This window comes from Rhea americana, unplaced genomic scaffold (assembly GCF_003343005.1).
Source record: "Rhea americana isolate MKP2758 unplaced genomic scaffold, rheAme1 scaffold_29, whole genome shotgun sequence".
Classification (NCBI taxonomy): Eukaryota; Metazoa; Chordata; class Aves; order Rheiformes; family Rheidae; genus Rhea; species Rhea americana.
Genome location: NW_028186412.1, coordinates 3,014,601 through 3,027,128, shown reverse-complemented (window position 1 = coordinate 3,027,128; position 12,528 = coordinate 3,014,601). Strand labels below are relative to the sequence as shown.

Here is a 12,528-nt window from a genome sequence, read left to right as displayed (position 1 = left end):
CAGATACCTCAGGTGATTTCCTGAGCCAGATTCTGTCTGTTTAGTCAGGCACAAAGGATCCCTCTTTTAAGCACTTCTCCAGTCTCCCCTTTAACATTTGTAACTCACAATATCCTCGTGACAAGGTCGCCTACCAGTTCTGTTGGATGTCTCCCAGTTCAACCAAATACAATCACAGCTATAAACTTGCAATTCTGTGAAGCTACTTGTACGGGAAGAGAAGAGACTTACAGTTCACCTTGTCAGTTACTATGGTATTTTTTAAGACACTGTTATCCAAAAATTAGATTCCAATTTCCAAATGTAAATTATCTTTAGAGAAGTACTGATAAGGCATAATTTTGTAACTAACCATTTATATGGTGCTGTAATTTAGTATAAATACATGTAATTTCAAAGGTGTGCATGTGTGTATCCATTTGGCAGGTATCTCCTCTTTTGGTGTGTTTTTTTTTTTTTTCTTTTTAAAGATACCATTTTTGCCATAAATACAGTCTTGAATTCAAAGCAGAGCTCATTGTCAGCAGATAGAAAGCAACAGAAAGAGTAACACTAAAGCAAAAATGTAACATAAATTCAAGTTATGCTGGGATACAAGTTAAATCTTAGAAATCCTTATAATTTCTGATACCTAAATGTAAAATAAATGTAAATAAAGCTGAGAAAAAGCATGAGTTTGCCACATAGAAAATGAACAAGAATTACTTTTTCACTAGATTAATGCATATTATAGAATATTGTATTTAGCAATTAAGAGAACATGTATGAACAACCTAGGAAAATCAAATTCTAGTGAACTGATACAAAAAAGCACAAAAAAAAATAAGGCAGGGGTAGTGGAGAATATTTGCTTGTGAAGTAAGAAACGAACATTACTGCCTTTGAGATACTTGGAAACTTGAGTTTCACAACAGAACATATGTAGTGTTGACCGCACACAAAACAGAATTTGTAGTATGACAGGTTACACAGAGGAGACAAAGCTGCTTCTGAAGTAAGAATCTGAAGTGAAGAGCTAGAACATGTTTTAGCTATTGGCATATCCCACCCTCCCCTTGAGAGAGAAAAAGAAAAAAAAAGAAAAGAAAAGAAAAAAAAACTCCTCCCCACTACAGAGCATTCATTTTCCTACCTACCTTTAACCTGGCATTATGAACTACCTGAAGAGGTACTCAAAATGACACAAGGGCTATGATTTTTCCTCTTCCCCTTAGACTGCAGTTTTGAATTGGGCTTTCTGGTGAAAGTGCACAAAGTCAGGGAATCTGCACCTAAGCTAACATCTACGTGCAAGCAGAAGAGGCTAAAAGGAGCAGTGCAGTCAAGCACGACTCACAAGATAAAACTGTCTGGAGAAGGCCAGTGTATTAATACACTGTTATTATCACTTTAATTTTATAAGAAACAGATATTGTTTATTTTCAAATTTGTAACTGCATCTTAGTAGGAATTGCATAGAACAGGTTCCTCAGTATAATGACTAACTTTATTACTATATATTTTGTTATTACAATATACTTTCTTAAAAAGACGACAGAACTATTTTTTTTCTGCAATGCCCTTAGGGAAAAAATGATACAACACATATTAAAAATAATCAGAGCAGTTGAAATTAAACTTTATGCACTTGTTGCATACTTAGCAATAACAAGCTTGCTTTCTTTCCACTATTGACCATAAGCTTTTTTCCCATATTGACTGTATTTCCAATTATTTCATTTGATCGTCTTCCGTGAAATAGAATTAAACAGCAAATGTTATCTAAAGAATACCACGTTTCATACATATGGCCCCAAATATTTCAGTTGATTAAAAGGAGCAAGTTTAGCAAGATTGAAACAAAAAATACCAAAAAATAAAATAAAGTTACTTTCCACAATCAATGCCCTCCTATCAAGGATGTATGCTAAAGAACACTCAAAATCGCTCATTCACAAAATTATGCTGGAAAAAAATGAAGCTGTTCAGACACCTATTAACTTCCTTAAAGAAACGCAACTTGCAAAAAAGATATTCAGTGTTTCATCTAGTTTTACTTGATACAAGAGGAGGCATTTCTTAAGAAAAGCAATCTAAAAATCTCAACATCAGCCTAAACAATATTCCCTCATTCCTGTTTTGAATTTAAACTCTTCCTTTTGACTTGTCAACCCTCCTAACACATCTTTTGGTTTTGCTCTCTTCCTGCTTCCCCTGAACTCCACTTGTTATATCTATCCATTTATCCAGAAGGGGATATTGTCTTCAATGTGTAGACAGCAACTTTCCTAGTTGCACTCTATGCCTCCTTCTTCACTTTGTTTTCCCATTCTCAGTTCTAGCTAATGGAAACCTCCTACGGCTTTTAAGACTGCCCCTAAAAACCTGTTCTATCACAGTGCAACTTTACCCGAAAGCCCCTAAAGCAGTCTGTAATTATATACACTTGACTTGTACTAAGATTTGGAAAGTAACTCTTGATTAAGAGCTGCACTTAATCAGCGCTGTATAAGGATGAACTGTGAGGAAAGGGACACATTCTCTCTCTCGCGGTATTTTGGATTTTTTTTTTTTAACAAGTCAGTGACCTCCAGCTGTCACAATACTTAGATTTGTTTTTTTCCCCAATATCTTTCATGAAAGGTCTTCAAAGCATTAGGGCATGTTTTGTTGTCGACATTTCAAACCAGGAAACTTGTGACTTATAAAGTCCCAATTTTATTTCCTAGTTCTTGGGGATAACTATCCCAATTAGAACTACTAGAATATAGTCTTATACGATGTTGCACTCAGATTTAAGTTCCACTGTGCCCACAGGATAGTTATTTCTGATCTTTCCATTTCTCTTACCTTTCAGGAAAGCCACCAAAGAAGCAAAAATTACCACAAACTCAGCTTTAAAAAGTAACAGAATCAGGCGTAAGAAACTTTACTAAAAACAAATATGCAGTCCTACTTTGAAGTTAGAACAAATCAGGTATCAAGAAAAGAATCATATACATATAAAATCATATAAAATACAAGTAGGCTCAATATTGTTTAATTCAAAGCACATGGAAGTTAAACAAAAGGAAATTAAGATAGCAGATGCATCCAAAGAGCCAGTTCTAAGCTACACCACCTCACCCAATATAAGCTTAAAAAGAAAAAAAGTCCCAGAAACACTTAACTATCAATACACAGAGAGGTTTTGATTTCTTCATGAACTCCAGAAAAGTCAGAGCATTGAAAAAATACAAGACTTTCAATCATCTCCAATACAAATTCATTTGTGTATTTAAACATAAACATCCAATGAACTTCTGTTCAAAAAAGTTTGTTCTCTCAAGTCACAAAACAACCCACTGATCTGTTTCAACTCTATTGAAGCAAGAGTTTCATGAGCAACATGAGCAAGAGCAACATGAGTAGGAAGATCAATGTAAGAGCACTTGATCACATTTGCATCAGTCAACTTTATTAAATCCTTGATATATATTTTTAACTAATTCTTGAGTGGTAATTCTTACATTCTTTTTCCATTTTTTTCCTTTTTTTTTTTTTTTCTGAAGATCCTTTACTGGGATAACACTTGTAATGATATGTTTTTTTTTTCCAGGTACATACAGTGTATTTTACTTCATTAACAATATTGTTTTGTCTTTTAATCCATAGTAAAATGGGGAGTTTGAGAAGCCACCTTAAAACACAGAATACGTTGATATTCAAGCAATGAGCATCTAGTTTTAATGTTAACATGAAGATAAACCAAAGGTAAGGTAGACCAAGAGAATTGTCACTTTTCTCCCATTCCCTGTTCTTCAGAAGTGTTCTTGTAAAAATGTATCATCATCTCTAGTGCTGCAAAATTCCTAGGATATATTTATAGGAAAAAAAAATACATTTTCAAATTACATAATGAAAGCTTAATTGCTGTGAATCACAAGTTCTTMAACTTGAACAGGACTCCTTCATTTGTTTCAGGATAATCCAACCTCTTGGCCTAGCCAATAAAAAATTGAGATACATTGTGATTAGCTTCCCCTCTAATACTCAGTCATGAACAGCACAGTTTGCTCATGCCCATTAATCTTTTGGCAGTCTGGCAGCATGTAAATTGCAGCACGAACAAGACTTTCTGAATGGACAACAAAAATGAGCACAAGACAATAACCTTAGCAAAATACAGGAATAGCAGACATACACAAAATCAGGCTGTGAAAAAATAAATAAAAAACAAAATTCAGTGACAGACAAAAGGCAACAAAGACTAAAGAAGAGTGCAGCAGTCACACTAGCATAGGATCGAATTTATCTACTTGTTCTCTGCACCATCAAGACAAGAGAGCTCTGAAAATAAGTAACAGTTTTTGCAACAACAAGAAGCATACTATACTGCTGTTTAGTGATGGCCCCCACAGACTATCTGGAAAAAAAATAAAAATAAACTCATAAACCACCACCAATTCTATACTCCAGGAAAAGACATCTGATACCCTTGGCTCACGAATAATTACCATGATATAGGATTTTGGGAATGACAGGAGAGGAAGAAGAAAAAACATCTCTGCTGCTAAACAAGACTTTTCATATGTTTGCTGTATTCACTCAGGGAAGACAGAAGAATGAGTTGTTCGTAACAAATGTCGGAGACGTAGAAGAATGCAACACCAAATCTTGTAAGCAAGCAAAGAGAGGGAGAAGAACGTTGCAAAAGCGTGACAGCTTTAAAGTGAAACAATAACAGTTTAAACACAAATCCTGTTTTCAATAAATTTAGCAGCATTTTCAAGCCAGAAGAAATTAAGGTAGAACTTCTGCTTCTTTAAATGTTTAAATTATCCAATTGGGGGGAGGGAAATCAAATAAAAAAAAATCCCTCACAGAATTAAATGAGAAAGAATTATAATTGTTATAAAGTTTCTCATACCTCAAGCATCAGCCTCTTGCTTGATGCAACAGGCTTTTCAGATTTGAAGTTTTAAATCAGGATAACTGGAAGGACAATTATTAGATTTGGAGGCCCCCATCCCGTTCAGAATTTACAGAGATATTTCATTCGCATGATCTTTTTCATAAATATTGATTTTGCTTACCTGATGCTGAGTTCATGATGTTCTGCTGCACTGGAGGACTGGTGGGAGCTGTAACATTCATCTGGGAAAGCATGGCCTTCCTAGGATCTTGCCATGTTGTTGTCTGATCAATATGACTAAGACAAAACAAAATCAGAGTTAGAACAGTCGCGTATTCACAACAGCGACCTGCTAGCAAAGAAAGTTTAACAACAAAAGGTTAAGCCAGCAAAGAACAGCCACATTAAAATCCAAGTGCAAGATCTTTCTGGATTTTTTCCAAGCACTGCTGTAGATCAGATTCTCAAACTCTTACTCTGGTCACTACCACTTTCTCCACAAACAGCTGCACTAAAGAGAGTTGGAGCAATGGTGAGATAAGGGTCCACATGAGTATCAGAATCTAGGTTCTCTCTAACCGGTTTAGCCTAGTTTGTCAGAGCATGGTGCTGCTAATGCCAAGGTCGCGGGTTCAATCCCCGTACGGGCTACGCTGAGGGTTGGACTAGATCATCTCCAGAGGTCCCTTCCAACCTTACCATTCTATGACTCTCTCTCTATGGTTCTTGTACCATAACTTACATCTATGAAGTAAATATTCTCTTCCCTTTTCTCTTTGATTAGCTACTTGCCATTTTTAAAGTGTCACTTCCAAATCTTTCAGACCAAGCCAGTTATGTCTGTCAAGTAAGTTGGCATGAGGAGTTTTTTCAGCACCTCGACAGCTATAATGAGCTAATCATGAGTAATCAGCAATCCTTCTAAACTTTCTGGGTATATATCACGTTCTCAAGATAGATCATTTGAGGGACTACTCCCTTCCTCTCTGATAACTGAACAGCATTTCTGTGGTAAGTCACCAGCCACACTATAGTATTAACAAAAAAAGTGATGTTCAGCTGCCTTCAGTTTAATGTGAAAAGATGAGGACAGCTGGATTGCTAAGTATCTCAACTAGCCCTCTACAGAATCTAAAGACAAAAATTTTGGAGTTTGCTTTTGATCTAGTTTGATAAATTGGTAAATATATTCAACACTTTCATAAAATTATTTGTCCACCAAAAAAATAAAGCATAATGAAAGATTACTTTGCTTTATGAGTATGTACTTATTGTGCTTTGCAAACAAGTAATGAATGCACAGGCTATTCCTCAACAAGTATCACGATATCTTGATACTGTAAGTCAAGATTGCTCTGAAAAGTACATGTAGACAAAAAATAAAACTAGTAATATGCACTAAGCTTTGACAGTAAGGCTTGTTATCAATTCAGTTAGAATTGGTATAAATTAGAAATGATAATGAAACAGAATCGTTAGTATTCAAAATATACCACGTCATTAAATTGGTACCATTCTTTCCTTACACTAATCATTCTCAAGGTTGCTTTTTTCTACACTACATTTCCTTCAGCAAAACTTACATTTATTGCTAGAATATAAATTATACTGGTGAACTCAGTTCAAAAATGGATACTTCAATTCATATCTCTGCCTTCTACCTGTGTCTTATGTTGTGTTGTGTGTGTATCCTGGTGAGATCAATGCAAATTCACAATGAAATATCAATCCGTCTGTAAATTTTCCATATCTTCATGTTAGGATTCAAGAATTATGCAGTAACTGTTCCTTTAAAACATGTTACTTTATACATTCAAAGGGGCATGTAATTTAGACTTGGTCACATTCAGCACAGATGTTCTGAGGCCATCAACATCTTACCTCGTCATCCTGCTCTCCACTGACTGGAGAAGAACTAAATAAGCATTGCTAGTTCTGTTCTGACCAGTTTTGGGAACATATTCAAGCCTGGGGTGAATCAGGGTCCAGGAGTGCCTATCTTCTCCATCGACTATAAAGGGAACCTAAGGTAACTAGGTCAAATACACAGATATTAGAAAAGATGAATCTCAGACCTTGTTTATGTATATGCGTGACTACTGCATCCAAGAGCTCTGGTCATAAATAAAAACCTCACCCTAGGCTGAACTGGACAAACAAAACAGAACACTGTTTCCTCCCTGCCTCTATGCCTAGCAATTTACTAAAGAAATCCTTAACTCTGATTAATTAAAATATGTTCCACTAAACTACTAAGTGTTTTCTAATTTGCTTCTTGATGTTCAGAAAGTAAACTTTTCAGGAAAAAAACAATACAACAAAACTTCTGGACATAGTTCATTATTTCGAAGAAGTGAAAGTGAACGAAGAATTTCAGAAGATCATAAAATGGGACATTACTCAGCAGACTAACTGCTCATGTAGAATTATTTATCTGATTCAAATCATTAAAGAGACTTTCCATTATAAGTTGGAAAGCATCACAAGTGGCTTCAAAGATGGAGTTCTATTTTAACATATGTAACTTTTTCCCTCCATGTATTTTAATCTCTCTAAACAATTCCAGACCAAAGAGTTACAGACATGCTCTAAAAGGTTTACAAAGTAGGTGAGAATGTCATTTGTATAAAAACACAATAGTAAACAAAGCCCTATTTGCCTCCATGCAGCAAGTAAACCCCTTTACTACTGCAGGGCCAGTTAAAATGGTGTCGCTGCCATCTTAGTTTCCACCATAAGGCTCATTTAATACAAGTAATACTAAGTAGACTGGCATCTTTGATTGTAGATGTCTTCCAACATCCAACTCCACTGAGAAGCATCTGTCACATGCAACAAGACTTCTTTACTTCTTTTTAGCCTATTTATTAACATAACAAGGCACAATATAATAAAGACTGACCTATATGTCTCTACACACTGGATTATACATACACTTTCATACTGTAATTGTTTTTTCTTTTCCTGTTAGTCAATTCTACAAAGCAGTGAAAGCAGGTGAAGATAATACAGACAGAAAAAGCACTGCAGCCGGTAATGCTTCACAGACTGTGTTTAAATTACAGTACCAGCCTGCGCCACTCCTCCCCTATATCTCCCATTTGTCAAGTGTGCTCAACTCAGTTCTGGGAACAGTGGAAACTATGGGAAAATACCACTTCATCCAAGATTACGCATTTATTTATTTCCATTTAACTCCCATAAAGATACTAGGAATATAAATTTATAAAACATATCCCTGTAAGATACATATTATTTTATAGCTTTGTTATCACTATTTAAGCATTGAGTAAAAAATAAAAGGAAAAAAGTTATCTCACTGCATTACAGAATTGTATTTGCAGAGTGAACTATTGGAACAGGGAAAAAAACATCAACTCACCAAAACAAATCTGAGTATTGGAGAGATGAATGGACCATGGAGTAAGCAATTTCAAAAGTACAGTAAATTTTATACACAAGGACAGCATTATTGGTTCCTCAAGACTGCTCAAGCATACCATGCAGAGTACGATTAACATTCGTGCAAAGTTATGAACATGGTTAACTCTTTCAGCCATCAGCTGCCAACCCTTCTCGAGCTGAGCATCACTTGAAGAGGGCCAGCATGTTCCTTCCTTCACCAGAACTCCCCAACTAGTGTTTCTCTTACAACAAAGAGCCACACAAGAAGTAAGTCTCAAAGTAAGCTGATTATTTTAAAATCATACTAATCATAAGGTTGATTCAAAATAATGCAACTCTTCGTCCTCTCCCTCTCAATTCTCTGCTTTCTGACCTACATTTCAATTCCCCCCCATCTTCACTCAAAACCCTTCTCTTCTACCTCATTCAAACTATATTCCTTGCATAAACTTGGATAAATTCCTTATCTCCCTGGTCCATATGCCAAGTTGTTTTGGTAAGGGAAACAAAGACAAAAAGACAGACCAAAACAAAACAAAACAAAACACCACTCCCACAACAACAGTTACAAAGTTACAACTTTGAAATCATGCTAATCAACTTAAGGAATGCAACATTTATATGAATTAAATTTTAAAATAAATTACAGCATTAAATTAATGAAAAGAGCTCTTAATTTTGTTCAGTATCTGCAGCATTTGCAAGAGGATAACTGATCTATATGTTATAAATAATATGTATTTCTCATTATCTATATAGATATCGAAATAGGACATTCCCTAAAGGTAAAGATCTTTTCATTTGTTTTGAATAGCAGCACAGAAAAGGTCTATATGGACCACATCAACACCGCATTACCTGTCCCTCCACTGAACAGATTTTTTCCATAGCAGCTCTACTACATGCCAACTGCCTGAGTCCTCACATTCAATATCTTCTATTTTTTACATAATCTGAGGCACATTTTGATAAAGCACTATTTCCACCCACAAAAATGTTTAAAATATTAAGAACTCATTTCATATCAACAAAAACCATAAATCAATCCCTACATTTTGTATAATACCATTAAATTAAACTTAAATTCAACCTACCCCTGAACTAGAATCGGAGCTCTATACTATGAGCATGGAACAAAAGTAGTAAACAATCTTGAATTAAATCAGCACCTCTGGTATACCAAGGAATGTAAAAATATTTTACTTCATAGAATAAATTCTCAACCACAAGATCTAGCTATCTGCCATTATACATAGCTCTAGTTCATTTATGTTCAGATGAAGCAGACTCTGATACTGGGAAGAAYGGTTGTTCCAAGATTTTCCAAATCAAAAAGTACTTTCAAAAAGCTATGCATTACAAAAAGAATCAACTTGCTTTTTTTCCATGATTTTGCAATATAATACATCATTTGAAGTATTTAACTATTGACAAAAAATAACTTAAAAAACCCCCAGATGTTCTCATGTTATGTATGAAAGGGATATTACTACAGTTAAGAATTAGAATTTCTAATTGAAAAATATTTTTAGAATTAATGCAACTTATCACATGCCAGATTTGTTACATTAAATTTCTAATCAAAATTTAAATAAGTATCAAAAAAAATCCACTCAAAACCAGGGAGTAACAGATGAATACAATAAAACCATTCCTATAATCAGTGACCTTTGTGTTTTCATGCTAGGTGTGACATGAACTGTAACACTGAATGCTATGTCAGAAACAGACTAACACAAAAGGACACTCAAAAAGTTACTCAAATCCTTCAGCGGAGGCTTTAGGAGGTACATATCCAGCTGATGTATGCAACTAGTCTTCAGCTATGAATGCTGTTTAAGGTCCCTTCAGTTTTGATATTGTTTAGTATTGCAACTGTAATGTTCTTGTTTGTGGACACTCTTCTCACAGTATGTTGAAGATTTTACTCACTCAATGCAATTCTTGCTTATTACAAAAGCGTGCTTCTTTCTTCGTTTCTTTTGTCCTAACTAGCATAAAGGCATTTTATATATGGCGCTCACTAAAGTAGACTTAGTGTAAGCCTCACTCAGAATTTCAGCTCTCCTGCAACGTGATTTGGACTGAGAACTTCCCTTTCACAAGAAAGGGTCTCATCTGAAAAGATGAAATACTACTAACCTCACCAGGTCAGAAATTGTCAGATCACTACACTGAATTGTGCAACAGAAGCGTGACCTTAGGGAAAAAAGCAAAGAACAATGTACAGACCTCACCAGTATGTTCTAATCCATCAGGACTGAAAATATATATATACATATACACACACACACATATATATATGTATGTATATACACACACACACACACACACACACACACACAATGGAAGTTGGTTCCTCTGCTGGCACTAGGTGAAAACGAGCAAGTACTTCTGATCTTGAAACTACCATATATTATCTCAGAGAACCAACTTCAAGACTCTTTGTCAAATCTTCTGGAAACCTGTACTATTTCTAGGCACTTTAGGCAGGCCAAGATATCCACTGAAGACATGTTAGAAGGCAGAGAAGAAACTGCTTAACCAATCTGATAGTCTTCTGTGATGGAATGACTCGCTCGGTAGATGAGGACAGAGCAGTGGACGTTGTGTACCTTGACTTCAGCAAGGCTTTGGACACTGTCTCCCAGAACATCCTCCTAGGCAAGCTCAAGAACTGTGGGTTAGATGAGTGGACAGTGAGGTGGAYTGAGAACTGGCTGAAAGGCAGAGCTCAGAGGGTTGTCATCAGTGGCATGAAGTCTATTTGGAGGCCTGTGGCTAGTGGCGTCCCCCAGGGCTCAGTACTGGGTCCCATCCTGTTCAGCTTCTTCATCAATGACCTGGATGAGGGGACAGAGCGCCTCCTCAGCAAGTTTGCTGATGATACCAAGCTGGGAGGAGTGGCTGACACATCAGAGGGCTGTGCAGCCATTCAGATACCTGGAGAGGCTGGAGAGCTGGGCAGAGAGGAACCTCCTGAGGTTCAACAAGGGCTAGTGCAGAATTCTTGACCTAGGGAAAAATAATCCCAGGCACCAGTATGGGCTGGGGGCTGACCTTGTGGAGAGCAGCTCTGCAGAGAAGGACCTGAGAGTGCTGGTGGATAATAGATTGACCATGAGCCAGCAATGTGCCCTTGTGGCCAAGAAGGCCAATGGYMYCCTGGGGTRCRYTRGGAAGAGTGTKGCCAGCAGGTGGAGGGAGGTGATCCTGCCCCTCTCCTCAGCCCTGGGGAGGCCTCATCTCAAGTCCTGTGTTCAGTTGTGGGCTCCCCACTACAAGAGAGACATGGAGCTGCTGAAGAGAGTCCAGCATAGGGCTACAAAGATGATCAGAGGGCTGGAGCACCTGCCCTATGAAGAATGGCTGCGAGAGCTGGGTCTCTTCAGCCTGGGGAAGAGAAGACTGAGGGGGGATCTGATCAATGTGTATAAGTACCTGAAGGGAGGGTGTCAAGGGGACAGGGAAAACTCTTCAGTTGTCTCATGTGACAGGACAAGAGGCAATGGGCAGAAATTGAAGCACAGGAAGTTCTGCCTGACCGTGAGGGGGAATTTCTTCCCTGTGAGATTGACAGAGCACTGGACCAGGTTGCCCAGAGAGGTTGTTGAGTCTCCTTCTCTGGAGATGTTCAAGGCCCACCTGTATGCAATCCTGTCTACCATGCTCTAGGTGCCCCTGCTGAGCAGGGAGGTTGGACTAGATGATTTCCAGAGGTCTCTTCCAACCTTACTGATTCTATGATTCTACTGCTTCAGAAAAAAAGGCCTCTAAGAGAGAACCCCGAATATGGCAGTCTGATCATAGGATAGTTGTGAGAGCAACAGTCTCTACTAACTCAAGAGCAGAGCTAAACAAAAATTCTTGTAAGGGCAGTAACAGCTAGAAAACCAAGATCAGCTTTCAAAGGTAGACAGGCTATGGGAAACCCACAGGTGAATCTGTCAAGGTTTGGTTGAGATATGGAACAGAGAAAAACATTGAGTAGAATCAGCCTAGGCATCTAGTGCATTTATTACCACTCTCAAAAAACTGGAGTGTAGCACACAGAGATTCCTGGGTTTTGACTAATGACGCTGTTAGGGAGACTATTAGAAACAACAGAGTGGGTTCAGCTTTGCCTGAGGGCAAAAGCTGTAACATTCTTTCTGCACCTTCTTTTCTATCCTGTTCAGAGATTTCCAAGAATTGGGAAAAAGATTAAAATATGAAACTGATTTTTCAACTATATCAGCATTTTTAATTAA

General features: G+C 37.1%; 1 protein-coding gene across 1 annotated transcript in view; it reads right to left on the bottom strand.

The window, feature by feature from the left end:
• The window catches only part of YAP1 (Yes1 associated transcriptional regulator), a 91,919-nt gene that overhangs the window by 40,314 nt on the left and 39,077 nt on the right, over positions 1 to 12,528 (bottom strand). Inside the window, exon 2 of the mRNA XM_085309029.1 lies at positions 5,055 to 5,170. Within this exon, the coding sequence (XP_085165155.1) occupies positions 5,055 to 5,170 (116 nt within the window). The remainder of the gene's footprint in view (positions 1 to 5,054; positions 5,171 to 12,528) is intronic.